The sequence below is a fragment of the Prionailurus bengalensis genome, chromosome A3 (assembly GCF_016509475.1).
Source record: "Prionailurus bengalensis isolate Pbe53 chromosome A3, Fcat_Pben_1.1_paternal_pri, whole genome shotgun sequence".
NCBI lineage: Eukaryota > Metazoa > Chordata > Mammalia > Carnivora > Felidae > Prionailurus > Prionailurus bengalensis.
In genome coordinates, this window is record NC_057354.1 from 117433383 (window position 1) to 117447014 (window position 13632).

Here is a 13632-nt window from a genome sequence, read left to right on the forward strand (position 1 = left end):
TCAAAGGTAATCATCAGGGAACCTTAGGCTTCCTCTACCTACAAAACACAAAGCTTTCCATAAATGGTCTTTGGAGGCAGCCTTTTAATATGGGTTTTTAATTTTTCAAGTTTATTCCTCTGTTAGTAGGAAGCCCACAGGCATACACATACTATTTGGGGGATGTTAAGACAACAGAAATCAACTTCTCTTTTACAGAAGAAATTTTGTAGGGGCATCTGGGTGGCTCAGTCAATTGAGCATCCAACTTTGGCTCAGGTCATGATCTCACGTCTTGTGGGTTCAAGCCCTGTACTGGGCTCTGTGCTGAGAGCTCGGAGCCTGGAGCCTACTTCAGATTCTGTGTCTCCCTCTCTCTCTCTCTTTCTCTGCCCCTCCCCCGTGTACACTCTGTCTCTCTCAAAAATAAACATTAAAAAAAAATTTTTTTTAAAGGAGAAATTTTGTAGCTGGAGACCCCTAGGTCTAGGGAGCCAAACAGGTGAAGCATTTTTAAGACTGGAACATCCAAGTAGTGTCAGGAGGATTTGGTGGCAGATTTTAACTTTCTGGCATTACTAATTTCTTATGTAAGTGTTAAACGTTGTAAAACTAAATTATCCCAGAAGGCATGCCTCAAAAAAACAGACACAGGACAGAAAACCAACACAATGTGATTATGAAAGGATAATTAGGACTACGGCTCAGTTGATGGTTTGAAGGTGAACAGAAGTCCACATTAGATCTTATGAACCTTTCCCCACCCAACTACAAGGTTTATGTATTTGATGATTCCCACTTCTGAGTTATTTGGTATAAATTCATAGTAACTTTATATGATCAAGAACATGCTCAACTAACTGATTACTAGGATGAGAAACTACTTGTTTAAATCTCCACTTATTTTATCTGAACAGCAGGTGTTAAAAAAAGTTAGCTTCACCATCAGTTCTCATAAAATCCAAGAAAACCCTTATTTTCTTAAATTTAAAAACTTTCTGATGGCCGTTTAATACCAAATTAATTTTTACTTTTAAAAGTAGTTCCAGGGGTGCTTGGCTGGCTCAATCGGTAGAGCATGAAACTCTTGGTCTTAGGGTTAAGTTCAAGCCCCACATTGGTTGTAGAGACTACTTAAAAATAAAATTTTAAAGGGGCGCCTGGGTGGCTCAGTCAATTAAGCATGCGACTCTTCATTTCACCTCAGGTCATGATCCCAGGGTTATGAAATCAAACCCCAAGTCAGGCTCTGCATTGAGCATGGAGCCTGCTTAAGATTCTCTTTCCCTCACTTGTACTCTCTCTAAAATAAAAATAAAATAAAATCTCAAAAAAAAAAAAAAAAAGTAGTTCCAAGGAAAAATAGTAACAGCAATTACTGCAAAAAAGGGAAGAAGAAAAAAGGGGGGCACTACTGGGCATTCTCAGACATATCCAAGAAATTAAATGTCCTCAGTAAAACATCAGTAAATAGACATTACTGCACTAACCCAATGGTCCTTTTTCAAGAAAATTAGACATTATCCTAAAATTTTTTAAGAAGGTTATTTATAACTTGCCCGGTCACAAAAATATTCAGACCCCTCTACCTCTAAGCAAGCAAGGATGTGGTACTATGATACAATGCTCTTAAATTTTTCTCATAAAGTCGGTTTTTTAGGCAGGCTCAATTCTTCATTACAAGTCAAGGTAAATCTAACGTTAAATACAATAAAGCAAGTCTCACATTCATCATTTATATTACCCATACAAGATGTGACAGATTCCTTCAAGGCAACGCTACCTCCCAGGCCCAAGACTACATACCAGACGTTAAGTAGCCGGTCATGCACTGCTCCTGACAGGAAATAAAGGCCTGTGACCCCATCAAAGGGCTGGCTCTCACTAGGAGGTCTGACAGTAGTGAAGACGAGTGAGGAAACAGGCGTTGCATGTCCTGTGAAGTGCTAGAGAGAGTTCAGTCTCGTTTAGGAGAGGACACAGAACAGTGACAAAAGTGAAGAGTCTTTATGGACCATAAACAATACAGATGATCCATATATGAAATCTGAAGTCCAGACTAAAGGTAACAGCTAAATTTAATTCTAAGCAACTGAGATTATTTGTGCTACATTCCATGTACTTTCAAAAACTTCACCTGAGGGGTGCCTGGGTGGCTCAGTCAGTTAAGGCTCTGACTTCAGCTCAGGTCACGATCTTGTGGTTCATGGGTTCGAGCCCCACGTCAGGCTCTGTGCTGACAGCTCAGAGCCTGGAACTTGCTTCAGATTCTGTGTCTCCCTCTCTCTCTCTCTCTCTCTCTCTGCCCCTGCCCTACTCATACTCTCTCTCTCTCTCAAAAATAAACATAAAAAAAATTTTAATAAAAAAAATAAATAATTAAAACTCCATCTGAAAATCACCATGCCCTAACAACTCCCATGGCCCTACCCACAATCTTTATTTTTTCCATCCTGCATTACAGACCCGCTTAATTCTATCCGTGTTTAAGGGGCGCCTGGGTGCTCAGACACAGCCAAGGAATTGTAGGTCTTCATTTTACTCTCAGTGAGTCGAAACCACAATTTTAAGGCATCATCACAGCACCAAATATACACCCCGTAGCACACTCAAAAATATAATACTACATATCCCCATAGTCAAATACTGCAAATGTAGTAAACACAAGATGCAAGGAAGAAATCAAACCTACTATATCATTATACAGCAGAGTAAAAGATTTTTAATTCAAATTCTACTTATTTGTTCTATTCATTTCTCATATGCATGTGAAACAGACACATCTAACCTATTAAATATCAACACACCGGATTTGGAAGCTAACTTTCATCTTCTGATTCTACTATTTGATATGCCTGAAAATAACAAATCTGTACTCTTAAAATGACATTCTATGGCTCAGACTTTCTGCCCTTCTCCATACTTACTCTAGACAAATGTTAGGCTTACAACTAATTTGATTCACTCACTCTGTAGATTTCTTTGGTCTCCAAAACCCATAGTTTGATTGTTCGACCAGCTGAAAGCAACATCTTTCCATCTGGGCTAATACACAGGGAACTGACGCTGCTGTTGTCACCTTTCCATTTGCTGTAAAGTGAAGAGAAACAGAAACATCTCCATGAATGGGGAGAAAACTTTATTCAGAGCAAAAAAGTAACAAAAAACAAATAAGGTATTATAAATATCACTTATTTATAAGTGCATGCAATTATTCCCTAAAAGCCTGTGTAAGGTGACTAACCTTGAATCTAACACTAAGGTAAAGCCTACCCAAAGATTTTCAAGAGGTACCAGAAAATGGATGAGTAAGAGATTTAAGAATACAAAAATGGGTAGCTGTGTATCCTGTGTATGAGGTGGATTTTGTTAATGCCCAGGAAACTACCTGGCTGGCTGGACCTCCACAAGTCCATCCTATCCCCACCATGGTTCCCACACTATGTGGAAGCCTGGCCTTTAATTTACTTAGCAGCACAAATTACTTCTCAAGCTACAGTCCAAAAAGGTTATTTCTACCTCAAATCAACATAGGTGCACTCCCATCTGACAGAGTAAAATAAGTCAAGTATAGATGATCCCCTTCTAATACGTGAAATATGATTGGCATGAGTCTTTGTACTTTGTTGCACACATTAATATTTTTATAAACAAGGAGCTTGGTTATTCACTTATAAAATCAAGAAATAATAGTAGCAATCCTCTTACCAAAAGACATGAATTATAAAGTAAAAGAAAACACACTGCTCTGCCAATCACATTGGAGTATGTCAAACTACTCATTTGGAAAAACAAAAGTAGATTCCTCTCTTCTACTACACACACAAAAAACTTGACTAAACTAAAGCTAACAGATTAAAAATAAGTATTAAAAAGTGCACAGGAGAGTGTTTTTATAATCCTGTTTTAGGAAAGGCCTTCCAAAGCAATTACAAACCAGAAATCATAATGGTAAAAATAACCTGATCTAAATAAGTAAAACTTCTGTACCACAAAATAAGTCATAAATTTAAAACCAAAAAGCTAGAAAATATCAAAAATATATACTACAGGAAAAAGATTAATACTCAGAATACATAAACAGCTCTTTATATTCAAGAACTAGATCAGATTTAAAAAAAAAAACTCAAAAATACACAAAAGATATAAACAGGCAATTCATAGAAGAAATACAAATTGTCAATAAACATGAAAACACTCACCCTCACTAGTAATCAAGGAAATGCAGCAATAATACAGGACATTTTTCCTTCACCCTTTTTTCAGTTGCTAATATTTTTGATAATTTCTCCACAATTCCCACAGCTTCAACATTTTATATTCATTATTCAACCCCTATTCACTTAATATACATATAAAAAAAAGACATGATCACCACCCCGACAAGTGTCCCTGAATCTATCTCCTCACTCATCTCCTCACGCACTGAAAATGCTAGCAAAGAGCTAACACCACTGCTGAGCTCCCTCCCCAGCCTCCATTAAGAGCTCTGCAACTCAAAGTGTAACCTCCTACACCAGCATCACCTGGGAACTAAGAATGGACTCCCAAACCCGACCTAGACCTACTAAATCAGTTCTATCTGCATATGTAACTCACGTGCACATCAGAGCTTGAAAAGCACTAGATCAGAAGATTCCTCTCTAGGAAATGTGACCGGTGCCAAGGTAATAACCCACATATACTGACATTCAAAGGCTTCCCCCTCACTCCACAAATGAAGCCCAGCAATTGAGCTGCCACCTACACAAGCCTTCCAATCAGTTTCTTCATGTTTCATTTTCAAATAGCAACAGGCAGCCAAGGATCCCCCGTCATTTCAAGAATGCCTTTAACTAACATAAAAGACAGAAGCTAAAATCAAACAAAAATCAACACATCCTCAAGAGGGAAATGATGTTAGGAACAAAAGAAAAATACTTTAAAATCCCGTAATTATTATCTTCAGAGAGTTAGAAAATATATCCATGAAAGAAACATGATGCAACAAAAAGAAACATTAAGAGAACAAAAACAAATCTCCCAGAAATTAAAAATATGGTTAGAGAAATGTAAAATTTCAACAGAAAATCTGGAAGGTAAAACTGAGGCAATCTCCCTGGTAACAGAAGAAAAAGACAAAAGGGAAACTAAGAGAGAACAAAGAAACCTAAAGGATCAGTCCAGGAGATGCAATATCTAAGTTACAACAGACTGTCCTAGAGAAAGATAAAAAAAACAGAGAAGATGAAATTATCAAATACATGCTACAAGAAAAATGAAGGAGTGCCTGAGTAGCTCAGTTGGTTAAGCATCAACTCTTGATTTTGGCTCAGGTCATGATGATCTCACGGTTCATGACAGAGCCCCACTCCCCTCTCCAGCCCAGGGCTTTGCACTGAGGGCAGGGAGGCTGCTTGAGGTTTCTGTCTCTCTCTCTGCCCCTCCCCTGCTCACACTCACTCTCTCAAAATAAATTAACACTAAAAAAAGAAGAAAGAAAAATGAAGAGCAATTTTCTTCAAAAATGAAGAAAAAATAACCAATGAACCAATGCTTCAAAATCCTGAAGGAGAATTACTTCCAACCTAAAATTCCATTATCTTCAAACTAGAATTAACTGTGAGGGTACAATAAAGGCGCTGGTGGACAAGCAAAATCTCAGTAAATTTACCATCAACACACTTTTCTTATGAAGCCACCAATTTATGTGTTTCACAAAAAGAGAGTAACCCAACAAAGAGAAAAATGGGATCTAGGAAATAGAGGTTCCATTTGACAAGAGAATTTTCAGGATGATAATGTAAGAAAATCCCAGGATCCTCACTGTTCAGCAGACCTTGAAAGGTGACTGAGAAGTCCTCCAAGAAATATAATATAATTAACTGAATAACTGATGTGCTCCAAAATAACATGCAACTGTGAGGGTGAAAACGAGCTAACGACAAGTATATAGAAAACTAAGCAAATGAACAACAAGGAAATTATAAACCCCAAGAAAAGCAGAGTTTTGTGCCAAAAAATATAAACCTAGTAGAGTACAAGGCTTATCTGTAATAATATTTAAGCAGTCATAATGCAAACAAATAGCCCTTCATCAAAAAATTGTGATGGGGCGCCTGGGTAGCTCAGTCAGTTGAGCGTCCAACTTAGGCTTAGGTCATGATCTAACAGTTCGTGAGTTCAAGCCCCACGTCGGGCTCTGTGCTGACAGTTCAGAGCCTGGAGCCTGCTTGGGATTCTGTGTCTCCCTCTCTCTCTGCCCCTCCCTGGCTCTTGCTCTCTCAAAAATAAACTTAAAAAAACAAAAAAACAAAAAAAAACTGTGATGTTGGGAGAATGGAGAACTAAATCCTCATCTTCCATAGAAGTCAATACATAGTACCTAAAATGGTACACAATCCACTGACAGCAGCATAGGAATGCCAGGAAACACAACACTATGAGATAGTAGTGTGCATGAGAGCTCAGGCTCTGACCCAACCATTTCTCAACTGTAAAACAGGAACAGAGCCCACTCACAGTGCTATGGTTAAATACAATACTGTGTAGAATGCACTGAACAGAGCCTTAAACATTAGTCCCTATGTGAAGCACCTAACATTGTGAACTTTCACCCATGCAGCATTTTAAAAATACAGTTGTGTGGCCCCCACCCCAGACCCAGTGGGTGGGAATCTCCACAGGTGTTTCTGACAGTCATCTGTGTGGAAACTGATGCAACAGATAAATGGAGACAAAAACTTACTGAACCTCTAGGGAGATGACCTATTCATCTGCACCTCCCACCCCAAACCCTCATTCAAATCCTAAGCCTCTATTCACCACCCCATCTGCTGGCTCTTGACTTTCATGTATTATTTCAAATTCAACTTGTTTAAAACTCAACATTCATTTCCCTCTTCTGGCTATAATTTCTATGAACTGTGCCACACCACTTGCCTAGTAAGTTCACAAAACTGAAAATGGTTACATTTAACTTCTTTTGTCATTTAATTCCCCTTTTCAGGCTCCCCAAATGTACTTGTTGCTATCTTCTTCATTCTCACTTTCCACTCTTACCATCCTACATTTAAACTACCACAACCACCGAGAATCTGGCTTCTCTGCCTTTGAACCTGCTCCTTTCCATATATTCTAGACAGTGCTGGCAGATCACCTTTTCCTAAAGCGTTATCTTGGTGACTTTATTCCCAAGACATGACCTTCAGTGGCTCTCTCCTGCTTACGACATAGAATCCAAACCTCTAAATAGTTTTAATATAGTAGAAAAGCACTGTACCAGAATTCAAGACAGCAGGATATGAACTCCTTCCCTGCCATTTATTAGTTATAAGACCACAGGCACCATTATCCTTCTTAGGGTCCTTATCTACACAAGTTGAACTAATTCAACACTTACTGAACACTTACTATAAAGCCTATCACAGGATTACGTGCTTGAAACTGGAAGAGTTGGTTGAGATTTTTTATCTATGACAGTTAATGCCAGATTCTTAATATACTTTGGCCCACATCCTCTACCAGTCATTATTCCCTAGTACGTAAATCTTCCAATCTTTCACTTCCTTTTTCCCCAGACTTTGGTCTTGCCATTTCCCCACCTTCCTTCCCCCATCCTCTTCTATCCAAATAATACCTCTCCCAGAACGCCCAACTGAAATCCCTTCTCTTCCACCAGGCCTTGCCAACACTATCCACCTCATTTGACCAGTAATTACTTGCTACTTTATGTTTTCTCTTGTGCAGTTATTTGACTCTTGCATCATTTATTTAATGTTTATGTACTAAAATCTTGCATGCCTGATTTGATTTAAAGTTCCTTGAAAAGTCTATACCCTCATTAGTATCTACATTCCCTGTGTCCAATATCAGACTTTACCTACAGCCAAGAATAGTCTTGATTTATCAAACTCTAATGAATTTCCAACAGTAACCAAGTTACCCCACCATAGAACCATCAATGTTACTCACCACTTTACTTTGCATGTCTGTGTATTCCATTCCACAATGTGTTTATCATCTGAACAACTATATAAACAGCCATTGTCTTGATGCCACTGTATGCAATTGACCTTGTTGTCATGTCCACCACTCTAAAGGTCAAAAAAAAAATTAAAAGAAGAAACTCGTCTTATAGAACATAATTACACCCTGGAATCATTACAAAGAGTTAACAAAAAAGACAGGCGTTAACCTAACCAAAAACACCCTACCCTGCATCTATCCATTTCCAACATCAAAAATGAGACAAATCAGCTATAAATACATCAAATGTTAATTTTCCCTTCTCTGCTTCCCTTCTATGTTTTTACACACTTCCACATCATAAGTCAAAGAATGCTAGTCCTAAATGCCACTTGCTTTTCACAAGAATGCCAGCACTAAGGCAAGATAAAATACTTCATGTACAGTGGCAGAAAGTTTGTGACACTTGAGTGAACTAGTAAAGTCAAATCTTGGAGTTTAAAGTCAGTACTTCAGGTAAAAACCACATCTAATCAAAACTATCCTTGAAAATCCCTTTTTTAAAAACTATCAAAACCATCTCAATAAAGAAATCACTGTTTCTTGAAGTAAACACAAAATATCTCCTTGTGTTAAAGAAAATACGATACGAACAAGACTTTAACATACTCAGCATAGCAAGATGCTCATTCACTTAGAGGCACACAGGAATGGAGACATCAACTGGGGAAGAGCAAGTTCAACTCTCCCACCCACCTCACACACATTCTGGGACAAACTTATTCGGCAGAATAAGGTGCGAAATCATCTACACTGTAAGCAATTGTGACTTTCACTCTACTTGAATTCACATCAATTAAACGAATACATGAATCAACATCACGTACATATGTAAGCTAAGGATAAAACTCAAAATCACTACTTCTATTACATAGATTCTTCCTACCTCAAAAGAAAAATAGTTTTAAATGTTAAGTTCAAAGGCATCTGGGTGGCCTAGTCGGTTAAATGGCTGACTCTTGATTTTGGCTCAGGTCATGATCTCACAGTTTGTGGGATCGAGCCCCACGTCAGGCTCCACAGGCTCTACGCTGACAGCACAGACAGAGCCTGCTTGGGATTCTCTCCTTCTCTTTCTGCCCTTCCCCTGCTCATGCACACAAACCTTCTCTCTCAAAATAAACTTTAAATAAATAAATGTTAAGTTCAAACACTTCCCTTCGCTAATATGAGCTATCCACTCAAAGAACTAAATCCTGTATCATAGGATCCTATATCATAGACACATACACAAAGAACTGAATAAAAAAAAACATGCACAGATAAATTCCACTGAAAGAATTTAGTAAGAAAATAAAATTTTCAGGGACACCTGGGTGGTGCACTCAGTTAAGTGTCTGACTCTTGATCTCGTCTCAGGTCATGATATCACATTTCATGAGTTCAAGCCCCACTTTGGGCTCTGTGCTGATGAACGGAGCCTGGTTGGGATTGTCTCTCCTTCTCTCTGCCTATCCCCTGCTTGTTCTCTCTCTCCCTCAAAATAAATAAACATCAAAAAAAATTTTTTTAAAGAAAATAAAATTTTCAAAAGTAGTAATCCAAGAGATACAAAGCAAAACAAAGTAACATTTTCAGTCTGTCCATCTAGCAATTTGCTTATTAGCATTGTAATACCCATAGTGGTAGGGTTGCAGAAAAAATAGCACTATCATACATTGATAGGAGCTAGTATGCCCTTTTGAAAAACAATCTAGCAACTGTACATTTGTTCATTCACTTACATATTCAATAAACATTTACACAATACCAATTATATGCCAGGCACTGCACTAGGCCAATACACTAGGCCAATACAATATACTATTACATCTAAATCCCAATAAAAGCATGCAAGATAGGTTATAGAATACCCATTTAAGAAATGAGAAGACAAACTACTTATCCATGACCACATAACTAGAAGGATTCAACCTCAGGACAGACTAGGTCCAAAGCCTGATCCCTCTCTATTTCACCATATCATCCCAACACTCTTTACTCTGACCTCCTTGGTTACTATTTAATAAACTCATTCCCTATTAAAGATTTATGTATAGAGGCGCCTGGGTGGCGCAGTCGGTTAAGCGTCCGACTTCAGCCAGGTCACAATCTCGCGGTCCGTGAGTTCGAGACCCGCGTCGGGCTCTGGGCTGATGGCTCAGAGCCTGGAGCCTGTTTCCCATTCTGTGTCTCCCTCTCTCTCTGCCCCTCCCCCGTTCATGCTCTGTCTCTCTCTGTCCCAAAAAATAAATAAATGTTAAAAAAAAAAAATTAAAAAAAAAAAAAAAAAAGATTTATGTATAGAGGCTCCTGGGTGACTTGGTCAGTTTAACTTCTGACTCTTGATTTTGGCTCAGGTCATGATCTCACGGTTCACGGGATCGAGCCCTGCCATCAGGCTCTGCACTGACAGCATGGAGCCTGCCTGGGATTCTCTGTCTCCCTCTCTCTCTGCCCCTCCCTCCACTACACACGCATACACTCTCTCTCTGAAAAATAAAGTTTAGGGGCGCCTGGGTGGCGTAGTCGGTTAAGCGTCCGACTTCAGCCAGGTCACGATCTCGCGGTCCGTGAGTTCGAGCCCCGCGTCAGGCTCTGGGCTGATGGCTCCGAGCCTGGAGCCTGTTTCCGATTCTGTGTCTCCCTCTCTCTCTGCCCCTCGCCCGTTCATGCTCTGTCTCTCTCTGTCCCAAAAATAAATAAATGTTGAAAAAAAAAAATTTTAAAAAAAAAAATAAAGTTTAAAAAAAAGATTTATGTATAATCCCATGAAATACCAAAATGATCTAAAAAGGAGTTCTAGGCTCCATCAGCATTATGTCCACGACCACAGTAACTGAGTAAAGCAACTATCACACTGCACAGACGGCTAGGTACCTGCTCATCACAAGACTGATAAAATCAAAGGATGGGCTCCCAACTACAGTGGGGTAAAAGCCTACACAAAGATCACACTTGACTTGGAGAAGAGGGAGGAAATAAGGGAGATTCCCTTCTTACTAATTATACCTCTAAATAATTTGTTTTACAGTTGTTTTTATAATCTTTAATATGAAAGTAAGTAACATACTTTTAAATGCAGACTTAAAATCAGACAAAATGTTTTATCTATCAAATCAGCTAGGTTTCTGTTAATGTTATTGCTGGTTTTTTTTTTTTAATGTTTTAAGTATTTATTTTGAGACAGACAGACAGCACAAGTTGGGGAGGGGTAGAGAGGGTGAGAGAGGATCTCAAGCAGGCTCCATGCTGCCAGTGCAGAGCCCAGATGTGGGGTCTAAACTCACGAAACCATGAGATCATAACCTAAGCTGAAACCACAAGTGAGACACTTAACTGAGCCGCCCCAGGTGGCCCAATGTTATTGCTGTTTTAATGGGAATATTCAATGGTGGAAATAATGCTACTGGAATACAGGTACAGTCTTTTCATTGCTGACATAAGTAAAATTAGAAGAATGCTTCTAGAAAAGTATCTGTATACTATGCCTAAAATGTCTTAACATTAAAACACTCTGCTCGGGGCGCCTGGGTGGCGCAGTCGGTTAAGCGTCCGACTTCAGCCAGGTCACGATCTCGTGGTCCGGGAGTTCGAGCCCCACGTCGGGCTCTGGGCTGATGGCTCAGAGCCTGGAGCCAGTTTCCGATTCTGTGTCTCCCTCTCTCTCTGCTCCTCCCCCGTTCATGCTCTGTCTCTCTCTGTCCCAAAAATAAATAAACGTTGAAAAAAAAAAAAAAAAAAGAGCCTGAATTTAAAAAAAAAAAAACAAAACAAAAAAAACACTCTGCTCATTACTTACAGGTAATTTTGGGAATGGAATCCATGTAAACAGATAAAAAAAAATGTGTAACAACAACAAAAAATTAGAAGCCACCTTAACAGTAATAGCTAAACTGCCAAGGGACTATCCAATTTAGTGGGATTTTAGGCAGTCACTGAAAATGTTTATAACTAGTTCTTGAAAAATACGAAAATGTTGTAATTGATTTAAAATTTTTTAATGTTCATTAATTTTTTTGAGAGAAGAGAGGACAAGCAGAGGAGGGGCAGAGAGAGAGAGAGACACAGAATCTAAAGCAGGCTCCAGGCTCTGAGCTGTCAGTGAAGAGCCCAATGCAGGGCTGGAACTCAGGAACTGTGAGACCATTAACCTGAGCTGAAGTCAGACACTTAACCGACTAAGCCCTGCTCATGTTGTAATTTAATGGAAAATATCAGGATACGAAATAAGTAAGAACTGTATTTCTTAAACATGTACATAAAGAAATGCACAATCTATTAAATCTCTCTCAGTGGTAGATATAAGAGTAAATTTTTTTTCTCTTTTCGACGTAATGTAGTTCCAAATTATCTATGGAGCATGTTACTTAAAAGAGAAAACAGGAGGTGCGCCTGAGTAGCTCAGTTGGTTAAGCATCTGACTTCGGCTCAGGTCATGATCTCACAGTTTGTGGGTTTGAGCCCCACATCAGGCTCTGTGCTGATAGCTCAAAGCCTGGAGCCTGCCTCAGATTCTGTGTCTCCCTCTCTCTCTGATCGTGTTGTCTCTCTCTCTCTCTCTCTCTCTCTCAAAAATAAATAAACATCAAAAAAAATTTTAAAAAGAGAAAACAGTAGGGTGCCTGGGTGGATCAGTCTGTTAAGCATCCAACTCTTGATTTCAGCTCAGGTCATGATCATTCATGGTCATAAGTTCAAGCCCCTTAACCATGCTCAGCATGGAGCCTGGTTAAGAGATTCTCATTCGCTTTCTCTCTCTCTCTCTTTAAAAAAAAAAAAAACTAAACTAAAATAAAAGAGAAAACAGGGGTGTCTGGGTGGCTAAGTCCATTAAGCATCTGACTGTTGATATCAGCTCAGGTTCATGAAGCTCAAGTCAGGTTCTGGACTAACAGCAGGGAGCCTGCTTGGGATTCTCTCTCCCTCGGTCTCTGCCCTTCCCCCACATGCACACACACTCTCATACTCTCTCAAAATAATTAAACTTTAGAAAAAAAAACTTAGATTAAAAAGAGAAAAAACGGGGCGCCTGGGTGGCGCAGTCGGTTAAGCGTCCGGCTTCAGCCAGGTCACGATCTCGCGGTCCGTGAGTTCGAGCCCCGCGTCAGGCTCTGGGCTGATGGCTCAGAGCCTGGAGCCTGTTTCCGATTCTGTGTCTCCCTCTCTCTCTGCCCCTCCCCCGTTCATGCTCTGTCTCTCTCTGTCCCAAAAATAAATAAATGTTGAAAAAAAAAAAATTTTTTTTTAAAAAAATAAAAAGAGAAAAAACACTGCTTGATTCACATATACAGAAAGCATTCCTAAAGAAAAAGTTCAGCAAACACTAAAAACATAATGTAGTAGATAATATTTGAAACAAATCATTCTAAGTTAAATCACTGTCCTGTAGTATATATTTGCTCTGTGATACTGGGGCTAGGACTCCAAACCACATTCTTGCTTTGCCAGCTGCATGGCCAGTAGGCTCCACCAATAAGGGGTGCTAGAGGGAGACAAGGCTGGAGGAAGAACAAGGGACCTGTTCCTTCCTGTCTTCTAGTGTATATCAGCCCAGACTATCTTTACCCCAACAAGGCAATGCTTCTGGCAGCAGCTGAACCCAATATGCAATTTTTCCAACCCCCGGAATAGTCTCCTCCCCTCCTTTCAGAGACACTAGCAGTC

At 39.4% G+C, this 13632-nt stretch overlaps 1 protein-coding gene and 1 non-coding gene across 2 annotated transcripts in view; both read right to left on the reverse strand.

Moving 5' to 3' along the window:
* Positions 1-13632, reverse strand: part of WDR43 (WD repeat domain 43) — a 47757-nt gene that overhangs the window by 26432 nt on the left and 7693 nt on the right. Inside the window, exons 3-5 of the mRNA XM_043604228.1 lie at positions 7933-8054; positions 2949-3069; positions 1786-1925 (exon numbers count right to left, since the gene is read on the reverse strand). Coding sequence (XP_043460163.1) covers positions 1786-1925; positions 2949-3069; positions 7933-8054 — 383 coding nt within the window. The remainder of the gene's footprint in view (positions 1-1785; positions 1926-2948; positions 3070-7932; positions 8055-13632) is intronic.
* Positions 2481-2565, reverse strand: LOC122467418. Its single transcript, XR_006292947.1, has one exon. It is a non-coding gene; the product is annotated as a small nucleolar RNA SNORD53/SNORD92 (small nucleolar RNA).